Here is a 14,943-nt window from a genome sequence, read left to right on the forward strand (position 1 = left end):
ACTGGATATGGAACAACTGATTGGTTCAAAATTGGGAAAGGAGTACGACAAGGCTGTATCTTGTCTCCCTGCTTATTTAACTTATATGCAGAATTCATCATGCGAAAGGCTGGGCTGGATGAATCCCTAGCCGGAATTAAGATTGCCGGAAGAAATATCAACAACCTCAGATATGCAGATGACACAACCTTGATGGCAGAAAGTGAGGAGAAATTAAAGAACCTTTTAATGAGGGTGAAAGAGGAGAGCGCAAAATATGGCCTGAAGCTCAACATCAAAAAAACGAAGATCATGGCCACTGGTCCCATCACCTCCTGGCAAATAGAAGGGGAAGAAATGGAGGTAGTGAGAGATTTTACTTTCTTGGGCTCAATGATCACTGCAGATGGTGACAGCAGCCACGAAATTAAAAGACGCCTGCTTCTTGGGAGAAGGGCAATGACAGGCCTAGACAGCATCTTGAGAAGTAGAGACATCACCTTGCCAACAAAGGTTCGTATAGTTAAAGCTATGGTTTTCCCAGTAGTGATGTATGGAAGTGAGAGCTGGACCATAAAGAAGGCTGATCGCCGAAGAATTGATGCTCTTGAATTATGGTGCTGGAGGAGACTCTTGAGAGTCCCATGGACTGCAAGAAGACCAAACCTCTCCATACTGAAGGAAATCAACCCTGAGTGCTCACTGGAAGGACAGATTGTGAAGCTGAGGCTCCAGTACTTTGGCCACCTCATGAGAAGAGAAGACTCCCTGGAGAAGACCCTGATGTTGGGAAAGATGGAGGGCACAAGGAGAAGGGGACGGCAGAGGACGAGATGGTTGGATAGTGTTTTCGAGGTTACCAGCATGAGTTTGAGCAAACTGCGGGAGGCAGTGGAGGACAGAGGTGCCTGGCGTTCTCTGGTCCATGGGGTCATGAAGAGTCGGACACGACTAAACGACTAAACAACAACAACCTATTATAGTGGAGTCAGCAGGTGCTGCTATTACATCACTGCATTGGGCAAAAGTGGTAGCAGATAGGATCAGGGCCTTTACCACTATTTCCCCAGGCTCTGGAACTCCCTGCCTGAAGAGATAAGAACTCTTTCTCTCTGCCGAATTTCATGTGGAGCTTAATTGGTGGCTTGCTCTGTAAATTGTTAGTTTGATGATATTATTATTATTATTATTATTATTATTATTATTATTATTATTATTATTATTATTATTTCAGACTTGCTAATTTCCCACAACCTTCTTACCCACTAAATATCTAAAATAAATAATCTGAGTGAACGGTGTCCGTACTGAGAGAACTTAAAAGAGGGTAGCCAATGATAGTAGCTGCTTGCACCTTGCCAAAAAAGGGGGATAAACGTATCACCAAAAGAGGACACAGGTGTGCATCGAGTCGGCATAGGCTAATTTATAGGTGTGGATGCAAATTTAGAAAGAATTAATACAATTTAAATAGAAACACATTCCACCATTGTGGGGAAGACTGCAGTCGGGTGACATGTGCACCTACTTGGTCCAAGTGCTAGACAACTGTTGGTGGGCAACTTCCAAGGCCCTTGATGGTCTCCCTTCTTATTGCCCTTTCTCTTTAAACCAGATTCAGACCAGACAACCCTTCAGTTTAGAGGTCGCCTTCAAACAAAGGAGTTAGCAAGCAGTGGTATTTGGCATTGGGTAAGAGAGAGAAGGCTACTTCTTTCTTCTCCAGTAGTAATGCTTTCTCTAAGTCTTGTTTAGCAAAAAACCAACCAACCATAGAATAAAGTTCAAGAGGGCCGCCTTGCATAACCTCCCTTACTTGAGGGCTGCGGTGGTACAATAGCCGCAGCTAGTTGAGTCTTAGGCCAAGCATAATGAGAAGGCGAGCAATTTCAGTCAGGGAAAGGCATTTTGGTGACTTAAGTAGAGAAGCAAGCAGCATCCCCTCCCTCAACTCAAATCAAGTTATTTTTAACACCTGAGACAGAAAATCCCACTCTCGGTGAAATGTAACAATTGTAATCAACTGGAATAACTAATGATTTGCTGCCCTTTTGTGATACCCCAAATCAGCTGCCTGAAGTGGTTCTCTCATTCTGCCCAATGGTAGGGCTGGCCCCAATTTCCCCTGTGCCACCATTTGGACCCTAATGTCTCATCTTGCAGTTGCTGTCTCAGCAGGCCCAAAATTCCAACCTTAATTTGGATTCATGATCATGTTGCCTGCTTCTGTACAACAGGGATAGGGAACCTGTGGCCCTCCAGGACTCCAGCTCCCATCATCCCCTGCCAGTGTATCCAATGGCCAAGCATGATGGAAGTTGTAGTCCAACAGCACCGGGTGGGGGGGCAGGTTCCCTACCCCTATTGCATAACATACATACCTGGATACAGTTGATGGCACAGACAGTATTTTATTATGACAACCAAAGGATTCCTCAAACACAAAGAGAAGCAGTGCTCATGTTCCACAGGAAAAAGAATTTTATTTAGTATTTTTTTAAAACAACTACGTAACATTTACTCTGATAAAAATATTTACAATATCCCCACGTTCAGGAAGGTTCCAAAAATATAAACACTCTACCTCTCCCTAGAGGATGAATAGATCATTCTCCTCAATAAAAAGAAAAACAGGAATACATTCATATTTCCCACTTTCTTTGTACTCAAGTAGTTTTACAAATAATAGACTTCTGAAACATTTTTTTTACATATCCATATAATATATATTTATATGTACACATTTATATTTATAACAGATTTTACAAATAAAGGCAACAACTGTGTACAAAAAAAAACTTTTTTTGAAAACAGACAATAAAATAAATGGTCAAATACGATCTGCAATTCAGCATAGTGCATTCTAGCAGTTGGTGCAATAGTGTAAGGAGAATTCGTAGGACCACAGAGCTCTATGAATGTCTCAGAACTACTCAGATGACACCACCATATGACATGGATTATTATTACTGTTTTAAGTAGCCGAAATCAAATGGGAGTATTCACCAGTGCAGAATCTGCTCCATCTAGATGATGGTTTCTCACACTATTTGGTTTGGTGCGGCAGCACACAACTATGAGCACAGGAAAGCGTCCCCAGGGGGAAAAGGGAACATCTTCCACTGCGGCACTCCAGCAGTGAATATGGCAATCCAGTTGTGCAAACTTCACAGCCCATGCCAGACACAATCAGTTCCAGGGGAGCGGGGCAGAGGCTGTAGAACTAGGGTTAGGACACACCAAAACAGCACATCTGGTAGTCTCCATCAAGAGCACTCATGGCCAACACTGACATTGCCACCTGGGCAAGAGACCTGCTTTTCTTTTGCAGAGAGCATTGCTCATCCACTTCCTGCAGTTCTTAAACTACCATCAAGGTCCAGCCTTAGGAGGATGCAACGTAAGAGAGTAGCTTCAGGCAGCAGATGCTGGAGGGGAATCCCTCCAACTATCATTGTCTGTTTCTTTGATTTAAAATGTGCTCTAATACAAACTAGTGGGGGCAGGGGGGGGGAATTTATTTGGTTGGGTGTGTTATTTTCACTTTTGGATCCTTTCCACCTGTACCAGGATCACAAGCCTTCCTCTTGCTTTAGTGCAAAAGTGCCATATATTCCACACCCAGTGAATTAGGTATTGTTCGGGGGGTGGGGGAACAGGATGAAGAAACAAAAAACTTATGGGTTTCAGGGAAGTGCTTAGCATTGCCAGTTCTGCTACTACAGACGGCAAGGGCTATCTGAGTAAGGCCTTCATCTTAGAAACTGTAACATTCCATATTCTGTTTACATTGGTACCTGGAAGAAGAAAGTTACAGACCCTGCTATGGGCATGAAACTCCCTTACATAACAGCCAGATCTTGTCGCCTTCAAGGACGGGGGGCAAACTGAGAATGGACTTCAGAGAATATCACGCTGCTGACATCCTTGCAACAGAATAGGATCCATAGTAAAACAGCTAGTGGCAGGCAGCTCCCTTGTAAAAGTACCAGTCTGATCTGGTTTTATTTTTTGTTTGCCAGAGCTGAACTGTGCCACAGCATGGTTTGTCTGTCCACTTCTTGTGGACAAGTCCCAGACATTCCTATCTAGCAGTTATGAGAAGCAATGCCTAGTGTGAGATACAAGGAGGCATAGAACACTCCTCAAGAATGTTCTCTCTCCCGTCACCATCCCTATCCAACAGCTCAATCTGAACAAAATTTCCAGGCAGAATCTAAAAGGAAAATGATGTATGCAATTCAAGAGAAATGTGATGAGAATCCAGTCTCAAAATCTCCCTGAATTGCTTACTGTGCTCTGCCAGCCATGACTACTAAAAGCAGGGCAGATCCCAATGCTTCAATTGCTATATATGTAATGTGTGTTTGTGAGTGTTAAGTTAAAAGGTTTTGAATATTGGCAGCAGCAGGAAGAGGGGAAGCCTCTCTGTTTGAATCCAGCTCTTTGACTAAGCAAAGTCCTCATGAGAAGTACCACTTTTTTTGTAATATTCACAAGAGTCTAAATCCACCTAATTTTTTTAGGTTTCATTCACAGCTTTGAAACATAATCCTAGCCAACCAATTCAGGTCTTTCTTTGCAGATGGCAGAAAGGAAAACAAACAAACAAAAACCCATCAACACATTTAAGGGGCGAGGAGAAGCAGCAAGAACCCTCTCCTTCCCATAACTAATTTGGGTTCATCTCTGAGGTCTTTCCTAAATTCTCTGGGCAGTCAAAGCAAGGGATGACTCAGCTTCTCTACATATAAATGATCAACGATCTCTCCACTCCCCTCAGTGCTTCTCAGTTCAGCCAGTTTAGGGTGTGTGTGAGAGAGAGCCGGGAACCCTGAAATAATCACAAACTCATCCAGCAAAGGGGGGGGGGGGAGAGAAAAATCTCAAGGAAAAGTCACTCCAGGTTTAGTCTTTGGTTTCCAAATTCAAAGGAGACATCTGCTTCAAAGCTTGAAGCAGAGCAGTAGAGTCCATGGGGGAGTGGGATGGTCCTGGAGAAGGGAGTTGCTGAGGCATTAGTAAAGGAGAAGAAATCTTATCTGGGTTCATTAACCCCGAAAGTGCTGCAGTGGAGGCTGGGAGGCCTGGGTACAAGAGAGGCATAGAGGCCGGGTACCAGCACTTCTCCAGCATAGGCAGGTAGGCTGTCGCTGAGGGTGGAATCAAATAGAAAGGCAGGCACAGAGGAGGCTGGTGAGGGTGAGGGCCCAAGAAACTGCTGGGAGAGCTGAGCACATCGCTGCCAAAATGATCTTCGTCCTCCAACATTTCCATCCTGGTTCTTTTGGCTGGCGGGTCCTCAGTCTCTTGTTTGATAGAGCTGATTCTCTCCTGGACAGCATATTTGAGTTCAGCGTCCTTTTTAAAATATTGCTGGTCGGATTTGGAGTCGCTTTTCTCCAGCTCTCCCCCATATCCACTGTCTGTGTCTGTGTCGCTGCCACTCTGCTCTCCGCTAGAGTGGGCGAAAGTCCTCTGAATCACAGGCACACAGTTTTTCCCATGAGCCTCAGCAGCTTTGGTCAGAGCGCCAGACTTCTCCTTCAGTTCCGTAAGTTTAGGGGCAACATCACCAGGCTTTCTGCCGGCTCCACCCTGAAGAACCTCGGAGGCCATTCTGTGCAGGTGGCCGATGAGCTGGGAGGATTTCAGCTCCTTGCTGTTCTCGTGTTTGGCCACGTACTGCAGCACTTCTTTGGCACACATTTGGAAACCGGACCGAAACACCTCCTGGCTGGAGTCAAGGCTCCTTGGGGGCAGCTCATCTGAGGAAACACCAGCAGAAGGGGAAAAGATTAAAAAAAAGGAATATATCAGAAAAGTTAAACGAAAAGGTAAACCAGTCATTATTATAACCATACAGCACAAGTTCATGCATGTTTACTCAAAAGCAATATGCACTTCTGTTCAGCACCGCTAACTCCCTCTGGCCAGCATGGAAAGGGTAGTAACCTGAGACTTTGTAAAGCCACCTATTTTGGGATCAGTACTGGAGAAAGACACCTTATTTCAGCTGAGTAGCTGTTTGAACCTGCAAGGGTGAAATTCAGGCTTCTCTCAAGTAGATAGGAAGACTTCCACTGCGTTGGAATGTCTCTGTTGGTCTAACAGGAGCCTTTGAAGCACAGCAAACAAACATAACAGGAAGCAAACGAGTTCTTATCATGCAAGACTCCAGTGTGTTGGGTGAACCGTGGAATGAAAATAAACCGCTTGAGGTTTCGGTCAGCTTCAGTGTATGTTACAGCCCCTGAAGTGCCCAAGCCACTACAGACTTCAGCAAGGGCAGGTCAACTTAACTGCAAACAAGTTGATATAGTAAGACCCATGACACTCGCCCTTTGTAGCGTTCTGCACTACAGCTGCAATGTCAAGAGCCGTTTGCTGCATAGACCTGCCCCCATCACACGGCGACATGTTTGGTCTTTGCTTGGCCATTCCTGGTGGTAGCTCACAATGGCACAGAGCCAAGATTTGGAGCCTGTGGCCCTACAAGACCTTGTTTGGGGTCTTATCACCCAAACCTTGTTTGGGGTCTTATCACTGTGGCCAGGAATGATGGAAGCTGAAATCCTCCAACATCTGGAAGGCCACAGGCAACACATCCCTGGCATAGAAACTGTCCACATATCAGTGGTAATTTGCATGGTAAGCAACTCTGGATGCAACAACCACAGAGGGCTACCTTGTGACTTTGCAGAGGGAGGTGTGGCTTTTACATTGTAAGCCAGGCATAGGCAAACTCAGCCCTCCGGATGTTTTTGGGACTACAATTCCCATCATCCCTGACCTCTGGTCCTGTTAGCTAGGGATGATGGGAGTTGTAGTCCCGAAACATCTGGGGGGCTGAGTTTGCCTATGCCTGTTTTAAGCTATATAGAAATGGCGCAGAAAGTGTAAAGGAGGAGAAGACAGGGCTTATCGGAGAAGAAGCAAAGACTTGGTTAGGGGGAAGTTAAAGGGCAGCAGAAGGCACAGAATGACACTGTGCAGGAGAAGAGGGCTCTGAATGAAGTGGGGGAGGGATCACTCAGAGGCGCAGAAGCTATTCCAGGCTTCTAGGTTGCTGGAACACCATGTTGGGAAAAACTGACCCTGCCAGAAATCCACCTCCTGACATGAAGGTGATACAGCAGTTGGCAACGGAACTTTTTTTAAAAACAACAACAACAACCTGATTGAATTTCAAATAAAGAGCTAGTTTTGAATGAAAAGGGCAAAAGATAGGGACACGTTTTATATACTTTTGATAGCACAAGGAAGAATTAGAGCTCTCTTCCCCCGGAGCAGTTCCACTGAAATCCACAGGACTGCTCTGATGTGTGCACGATTAGCTGAAGAGGGTTTGGAAGACGTTAGCAAGAGTATAAAAAGTGTGAGGAATAGAGTCATTGCAGTCTCCAGGAGCTTTCCTGGTCAGGGTAACAACAGCACAGTCACAGAGCACTCACCAGCATGTAGACCTTTTTGGAGGGCAATGATCTGCTGCTGTTGTTGTTCAATGAGACTGGTTAGTGCTTTCACGTGCTTCAAGGTAAGTTCAAGAACCACCGCCTTTTCCAAGTGTCCTAATGTCTAGAAAGGGAGAAAAATGGTTCATTAGAGGATGGCTGGAAAGGGGGGAAAAAGGAGCCTAAACACAAGACCGATAACTGATTGGGCAGTTTAGGGTGGGGAGCTTGATAAGGATGTCAATGGGTCTAAGTATGATGTGACACTCATTTTTATTCTGACTGACAGCTATGTATTATATAAGCTAAAAAGTATTATCTTTAAAAAAGGCTATGGCCATTTTGTGTCCTCCCACCCAAAAAAAACCAACTGTCTGCATAATAAACACAAATTTTATGTATCTCCCCTGCTGTCACCTCAGTTGTAAAACGAGGAATTCCAACATAAGGTTTTTCTTTTGCTGTGACTAAATAGGGCAAAGCAAATATTTGAAGCAGGCAACACTGGTTTCCCAAACAACCCTGAATAATAATTTAGACAATATGCCTGTCACTTTTTTAAAAAATAACAATGCAGTCCTTAATACCACAGAATGGGTTGCTTGGAGCTGTGGTCTCAACCAGCCTTCCCCAAACTGGTGCCCTCCAAATGTTGCTGGATTCCAACTCTCACGAGCCCCAGCCGGTATGACCAATGGTCAGGGGTGATGGGAGTTGGAGCGCAATAGCTTCTAGATGGGCACCAGGTTGGGGAAGGCTAGCCTAAAAGGAATTCAACTATCTGAAACCATGGGATCCAAAGCAAAAACATAACAATATGGAAAGGGGTCACTAGCAAATCCACATTAAAAGCTATCCAGCACAGTCCAGAAAAAAATCTTTTATCTAATCCCTGTTTATTTCAATGTGTCATCTGGTCCAGTCCATGCATGCAAGTTCTTGAGAAACTGATCTCATTGGAAACAAAACCAGGAGACTCCAAGTGGCAATCCAAACCCTGAAAAGCAACCCTCTCCAGTTAAATCTGCAGCACTCCAGAAAACCTCTAGGTGGCACTTTTACCTGCACAAAGATCCATGAAACCCAACATGCTCCCCAAAAGGAAGATGATTTTGGGCAGTGGCCAGAATTTCACTTACTGTAAGTTTGAGATGTTCTGGTAAGAGATCTTTCAGCTGGGCGATGCATTCATTAATCCTATCACGTCTTTTCTTCTCTATCAGTCTGTGGGGCAGCTTATAGGTCTCCTGGAAGTCAAAAGGGGAGAAAAACAATTGCATCACTCCGAATGAAAAGTGATTCTTAAGCGCTATGGAGACAACCTTTTCTCGGGGGCTCTAAAACATAAAGCTGCGCAGCCATAAAGGGGGGGGGGGGGGAGAGAGAAGAAATATTTCCTTAAGGCAGAAGCAAAATCCTCCAAATATCACAGAGTTTATATCAGAAAACTTATGCATTTTTGATCATGCCCAGAATAGTATTTTATACAGCTACAACTAATGGATTATTTTAGGTTATGACAAGGAAGTAAATTTTATCTACTAAAACTGTTTTTCCTTAAAAAGAAAATTTTCTTAGCAGTGTCGTCCCACCCTTCAAAAGTATATTTCTTCCAAAAAAAACAAAACACGTTTGTGCACACCTGGGTGTTGTTGTTGTTTTTGTAAAAGAAACCCACCAAGCTCCTTCATATATATTTCACAGGACAACTTCCTTATATTCGAACCCAAACTGTGCATTAAACCATCTCAAAAGTGGGCATAAACCAAAGATGCCAACAAACAAAAAAGGAAAAGGGAAGAAAAATGCTTGTATTTACCTTGCTGTCGTCACCCCTTTTTAACCCTCTTCTGGGCTTGTAAACTTGATAAATATGAGCGAAATCCAACCTGCAGAGGACAAAAAAACGTTATATCACTCATAACCAAGGGGACAACCATCTCCCCCTCCCCACGCAGCCCCAGAACCTACTGAAGCCCGTAGGTGCCATGTGGGGCGGAATTCGAAGGCTGCTAATGCGGACCCAGACCGGCCGGATGGGCTCGGAAAGCGAATCGCAGCGCAAGCCCCGGCACGTCTGCCCACCAGCAAACCGCGTTGGCTTCCATGGGACTTAAAATCCCGGGTCTGCGCGTTTGAGATGGCAGCCTTGAAACATCTATCAACAAATCTGCCCGGGATACCCTTCCGTAGCGGCACTTACCCTGCCATTTCGCTGCCCTCCAGAGCTGCCAGCTTGCCCAGGCAAGGTGGTGGTGGAGGAGGAGGCTGAGCGCTGGGGATCCTTTCCATTTAAACCGGCTTGATTTCTTTTTTTCCCCCACAACCCAAGTTCTGTCCTGGAAGTAAGGTGGAGGCTGGCAAGCTAGTTAGCTGGCTGGCAGGCGCACTGCTTCGTGTCAACGCGGATCCAGTGACTGAGCCGGGACGCGCCACCTCCGGCAAACGGTGCGCGCCTGGCACCCACAAAAGAAGCGGCGCCGGAAGAGCGCAGGAGATCAGCTAGCGGCGTCGGCTGCTGCTCTTAGTTGCTCATGTCCTCCTTCCACTTGGCAGCGCTGGGCGTCTGCACCGGGTCGCGCGGGAGCTGGCGAGCTGAGGAGTAATTGGAAGGCTGCAGGCTGGGTTAAATGTGAGCGAGTGGGTGGACTGGAGCTACGTGTTCTACCCTGTGACTCCGGGCACGTCTGGCTGCTACCGGAGGGAGGGACAGACCTGCCTTCCCCTCCATCACATGAGCCTCACGTGTTGGACAACGCTTCAGCCTCTCCCCGGGCCCCCGCCCTCGCCGCTCCCGGCCACACAAGCAGGCGAAGCCGCCGCCGCCGCCGACAAAACGTGATAGGGTGATCCCTCTCTCTCTCTCCCCACCCGGCCTGGCTCCTCTCCTGCTGGCGGCTTGGGTGCGCGCGCGCGCGTAGAGAGGAGAAGGAGGCGGGTGAGGGAAGCCAGGCTATCCCCGCACATGATGGGGCGAGGAGGCGGCGGAGGAGAGGGGCAAGGGATCAGATGTTCCCTAGTGGGGTGGCTGAGCGCCGATCCACAAGGCACTTCGCACATGCTCAAAAACTTCCTTGATCGGGACCTTCCCCCGAGCCCGAGACCCCGGTACGAAAAGCCTATCTTAGGGCTGCGCCCTGGAGAGTCCTGGCGCAGGTTGGGAAGCCCAGCCCTGCACTTTCCTGCCTTGGCTCCATTTAGCGCTGCAAGGTGAAACTTGCACAAAATAAGGAACAGCCGGGCTATGCAGTGCAGTGGGCCCTGGTTCAGAGAGAGAGAGAGAGAGAGAATGTATGCATTTTAGTTCTAAGAAAGGTCCAAGGCTCACATCTGCTTGGCAGCTATGCTTTCCCCATTGACCCCAAATATACCGTATGTGTTTGTGTGTGGTGCCACTGGTGGGCAGGCTGGGCTCTGCCCATGTTTGACGTTGCTTCATATAGATCCCAGGATTGAGTCTTGGCATTAGGAACATTTTCCAGGGTTGTGCCGTGACTCAAATCTTAATAATGAGGTTTTCTCTTGAGCCGGTGTGATCTTCAGGAACACAAAGTCTCTGATCCGCCCAGGTTACAGGTACTTAAAGATACACTAAATATTTTCCCTAACAGAGCGAATTGTAGTTGCAGCGGGGGGGGGGGGGTGTTATTTCCATCAGGTTAAATAGCATAAAAGGGAAGGGCTAAATCATTGTAACCAAGCAGCACAGGCCGGGCCTGAATTTGTGCACCCCATGGCTGCTTTTTACAGTAAAGAGATAAGAAAGCCTATTATGGATCTCCTTCATCCCATCTAATTTGGTACTAAGTGGCCAAATGGCGAGCTGCTTGCACCTCCCGTTGAATGACTAATTCTATTTAATAGCATTTATAACAATGAGCAACAGCAAAGTCCCCTCTCATTTGAGATACCATTTTTTGACATGTGCCTCCACCACTTCGCCCAATACAGTGGTACCTCTGGTTAAGAACTTAATTCGTTCCGGAGGTCCGTTCTTAACCTGAAACTGTTCTTAACCTGGAGCACCACTTTAGCTAATGGGGCCGCCTCCTGCTGCCGTGCCACAGGAGCACGATTTCTGTTCTCATCCTGAAGCAAAGTTCTCAACCCAAGGTACTATTTCTGGGTTAGCGGAGTCTGTAACCTGAAGCGTATGTAACCCGAGGTACCACTGTATAAATGCAGAGTTGATACAGGACTAGCTTGTACTTTTTCTTGATGGACTATTTGAAGAAAGGCAGAAGCAACAATGTGTTGAGAGGTCCTACAGTGTGCTTTAGGTGCAAAATTTAAGACACACATCCTGGTGAATTTTTTCAAGCCTTCAAGAAACGTGCAGATAGTGCTGCTGTGGAAAGGCCCTTCTCCCTAAGGAGTCCCACCTTTATAGAAACATAAGGTTGAATTCAGTTTAGGAAAATTCAGCTACATTATTGATAATCCCAAAGGAGCTTATATTAAGATGGTGGTGCAGATGGCTCCCGAAAGTGAACTCCTTCCTTCTGCTTGTCTAGTGTCTACTGCCTGAGAGCAAGTATCATTCAGTACAAAATTGACCTGAGAATCCCCCAAACCAAACCCTCCACAAGCTTACTGTTATAGATGCCATTAAATGAAATGAATGCTTCAAGGGGCAGTATAGCTGGGACCCTGACTGGTCACTTAGGGCCGCTATCAAGTCAAATGAAAGAAATCCATAACCCTGTACACCTTTGCTGTTGAAAAAGTCCCCCTTAACTTCGTGGAACTTACTTCTGAGTCAACATGCATAGAAGCTGAGCTGCATTGCTTCATCTCGCAATTTCCCCTTTAAAGAGGAAAATAAAGCTCGGAATGATTTACCTCTCAGGCTTGCCGTGAGAATGAAGAAGTTTGAGGGCCAAAGTCCTTGTTAGGTTAAGTGTGTGGCTCTTGTTTCTTAGAATGTGGTGGGCACAAACAAGTTAACTGCCCTCTCCTTACTGCAGACCTGGTCTAAGTCACCCTGCTTCTGAGTCCCCACAGGCAAGCTGAAACTGGTAGGAGCTGTGGGTGGGGCTGGCCGGCCCTGCCATTAGCCAAAGTGAGTCAGTTGCCCCAGGCAGCAGATGCCGTGGGATAGCAGTGGCAGGGCTCACGCCCCCCTCCATTTTGTTTTTATGTTGTGACCCGCCCCAACATCTGCAGATGAGGGGCAGTGTACAAATTTAATAAATAATAAATAAATACCTGTCTCAGTGGGCTGCTTGCACAAATTTGTTTGAGTGTGAGAGAGAGAGATAGAGAGAAAGCGAGAGAAGTAGCCATTTATTACCAGTTTTATAATGCAGGTTCAGAGATGCAAGATGCACACATACATTTAAAGTGCATAACTCCCTTCCCCAAGAAGAAGAAGAAGAAGAAGAAGAAGAAGAAGAAGAAGAAGAAGAAGAAGAGTTTGGATTTGATATCCCGCCTTTCACTCCCCTTCAGGAGTCTCAAAGCGGCTAACATTCTCCTTTCCCTTCCTCCCCCACAACAAACACTCTGTGAGGTGAGTGGGGCTGAGAGACTTCAAAGAAGTGTGACTGGCCCAAGGTCACCCAGCAGCTGCATGTGGAGGAGCGGAGACTCAAACCCGGTTCCCCAGATTACAAGACTACTGCTCTGAACCACTACACCACACTGATTTCCCCTGAAGAATCCTGGGAACTGTAGTTTGTTAAGGGTGCTGGGAACCACAGCGTTCCCTCTGTGTGTCAGGGTAAACTCCAGGTCCCATGATTTTTCAGGGGAAGTCAGGTGCTTTAAAGGTCTGGTGTGCAGACAGCTGCAGTGAAGGCAGATCAAGCTGGCTGCACCTGACTTTGATGCACGTTTAACTTATTCATACTGGAGGGAGTGACCCTGGGTGGAGGCAAGGACACCTGTAAACTGCAGCAGGAGGAATCCTTCTCCCTTGGCATGCTTTGTCTCAAACATTCCCACAAGCAGCAAGCCAAGCAAACGCCTGAGGCAGGAGGGCCTTGGGTCCGCTGCAGCAGAAACCTTTGCCTCTCACTGAATGAGGCTGAGATTACGGCAGCTCTCCAGCAGGAACAGAGGTAGGCCATGCTACATCTGTTCTTAGTTTGTTTGGCTCCTGTAATAAGAATAAAAAAATTGCATTTAGCTTTAATCTAGTAGCTGAGGGTTTCATAACGTGTAACACAGGGGTGGAGAAACCTTCCATCCTGAGGGCCAAATTCCTTTCTGAGTGACCTGCTGAGGGCCACATGACAATGGCCAGCAGCAAAAGTGGACAGAGCAATGCATGTAAATGTTACCTTTATACAGTAGGTTACTTTCCACAGAGACTCACACGTTTCTCTCTACGTTCTGCTCAGACAGGCAAGAGGCAGAGTTCATTTCAGCAAGGCAAAAACACTTGGAGCGACACGGGTGCGGCCTGGGAAGAGCACTGAGGGCAGACAGAGAGGCCTGAAGGGCCCAAGGGCCCTCAGCCCTGTAGTAGAGGATAATGGGAAAGACCTTCAGCTGAGACCCTGGAGAACCACTGCCAGTCTTGAGTATACACTACCGGGTTAAATGGCAAACTGTCTGATCTGACAGAAGGCATATTCCCATGTGAAACTTTGCCAGACCAGGCCACCTCAGTCTTTCCCTCTGTCCCTTTGCAACTCTTTGTCCTTAGCCTGTATTCAAAAGCCTCTTCACCAGATGCACGAGGGAAGTCCACTGCTACACATACCCTGCATAGCCTTCACCCCATTGCCTTCAATGGAAACCCCCAGAGGTTGCCGCATCCTGCCAAGGGACTTTTGTTTCCATTGAAGTCAATGGGAAGAAGGAGGGGTTAGCGATGAGAGTGAAGGAGATGCTACTGGTGTGACTAAACCACAGCACGGGGAAGGAATGTGTTCTGGCCGTGCAATGGGGCTGCCACGTCAGTGGTTGACTGAGTTCATGCGGCATTCGGGGCAGGGGAAGAAAAGCCAGGGAAATGCGTAGGGTGTGTATGTGTGTGTCTGCCTGTCCTTCACCTCAAAAGCGAACCCAGGGCAGGGTACAATAAAATAGGATTGAAACCACAAATAGCAACAAGGGAAAAAAATCTAAGACCTAAGAATGAAGCAATTTCTTGTGCATATACAGTGGTATCTCGGGTTACATACGCTTCAGGTTACATACGCTTCAGGTACATACCGCTAACCCAGAAATAGTGCTTCAGGTTAAGAACTTTGCTTCAGGATAAGAACAGAAATCGTGCTCCTGCAGTGCAGCGGCAGCAGGAGGTCCCATTAGCTAAAGTGGTGCTTCAGGTTAAGAGCAGTTTCAGGTTAAGAACGGACCTCCGGAACGAATTAAGTACTTAACCCGAGGTACCACTGTAGCCGATTGGCAGCGCAGCTTCCAGATTTCTTGCATTCAGCTCCGCTTGTGTTGCTTGAGTCTTGGGTCCCCCTCTGAAACACTCAACAGAGAGGATCAAAAATAGCTGTAGTTAGATACGTTTGCCTTAGCATGCTGGTAAAGGTTAAACATGTTGGTG

At 46.7% G+C, this 14,943-nt stretch overlaps 1 protein-coding gene across 2 annotated transcripts; it reads right to left on the reverse strand.

Annotated features, from left to right (window-relative positions):
* Positions 1 to 2,442: 2,442 nt before the first annotated feature.
* BHLHE40 (basic helix-loop-helix family member e40) lies at positions 2,443 to 10,351 on the reverse strand. Of its 2 annotated transcripts, XR_014559711.1 has the most exons (6): positions 9,637 to 10,351; positions 9,253 to 9,322; positions 8,573 to 8,680; positions 7,434 to 7,557; positions 4,813 to 5,747; positions 2,443 to 4,764 (listed from the first exon to the last, which is right to left on the reverse strand). XR_014559711.1 is itself a non-coding variant. In XM_083720362.1 (5 exons), exons 1-5 carry the CDS (start codon positions 9,723 to 9,725, stop codon positions 4,888 to 4,890), a joined length of 1,251 nt encoding a protein of 416 aa, XP_083576488.1. In that variant the 5' UTR covers positions 9,726 to 10,122; the 3' UTR covers positions 2,443 to 4,887. The 2 variants fall into 2 exon arrangements, 1 of the variants encoding a protein (XP_083576488.1); XM_083720362.1 differs by having other exon boundaries at positions 2,443 to 5,747; positions 9,637 to 10,122.
* Between the last annotated feature and the right edge of the window lie 4,592 nt (positions 10,352 to 14,943).

Source organism: Podarcis gaigeae (genome assembly GCF_964106915.1).
Source record: "Podarcis gaigeae genome assembly, chromosome: 2".
Lineage (NCBI taxonomy): Eukaryota > Metazoa > Chordata > Lepidosauria > Squamata > Lacertidae > Podarcis > Podarcis gaigeae.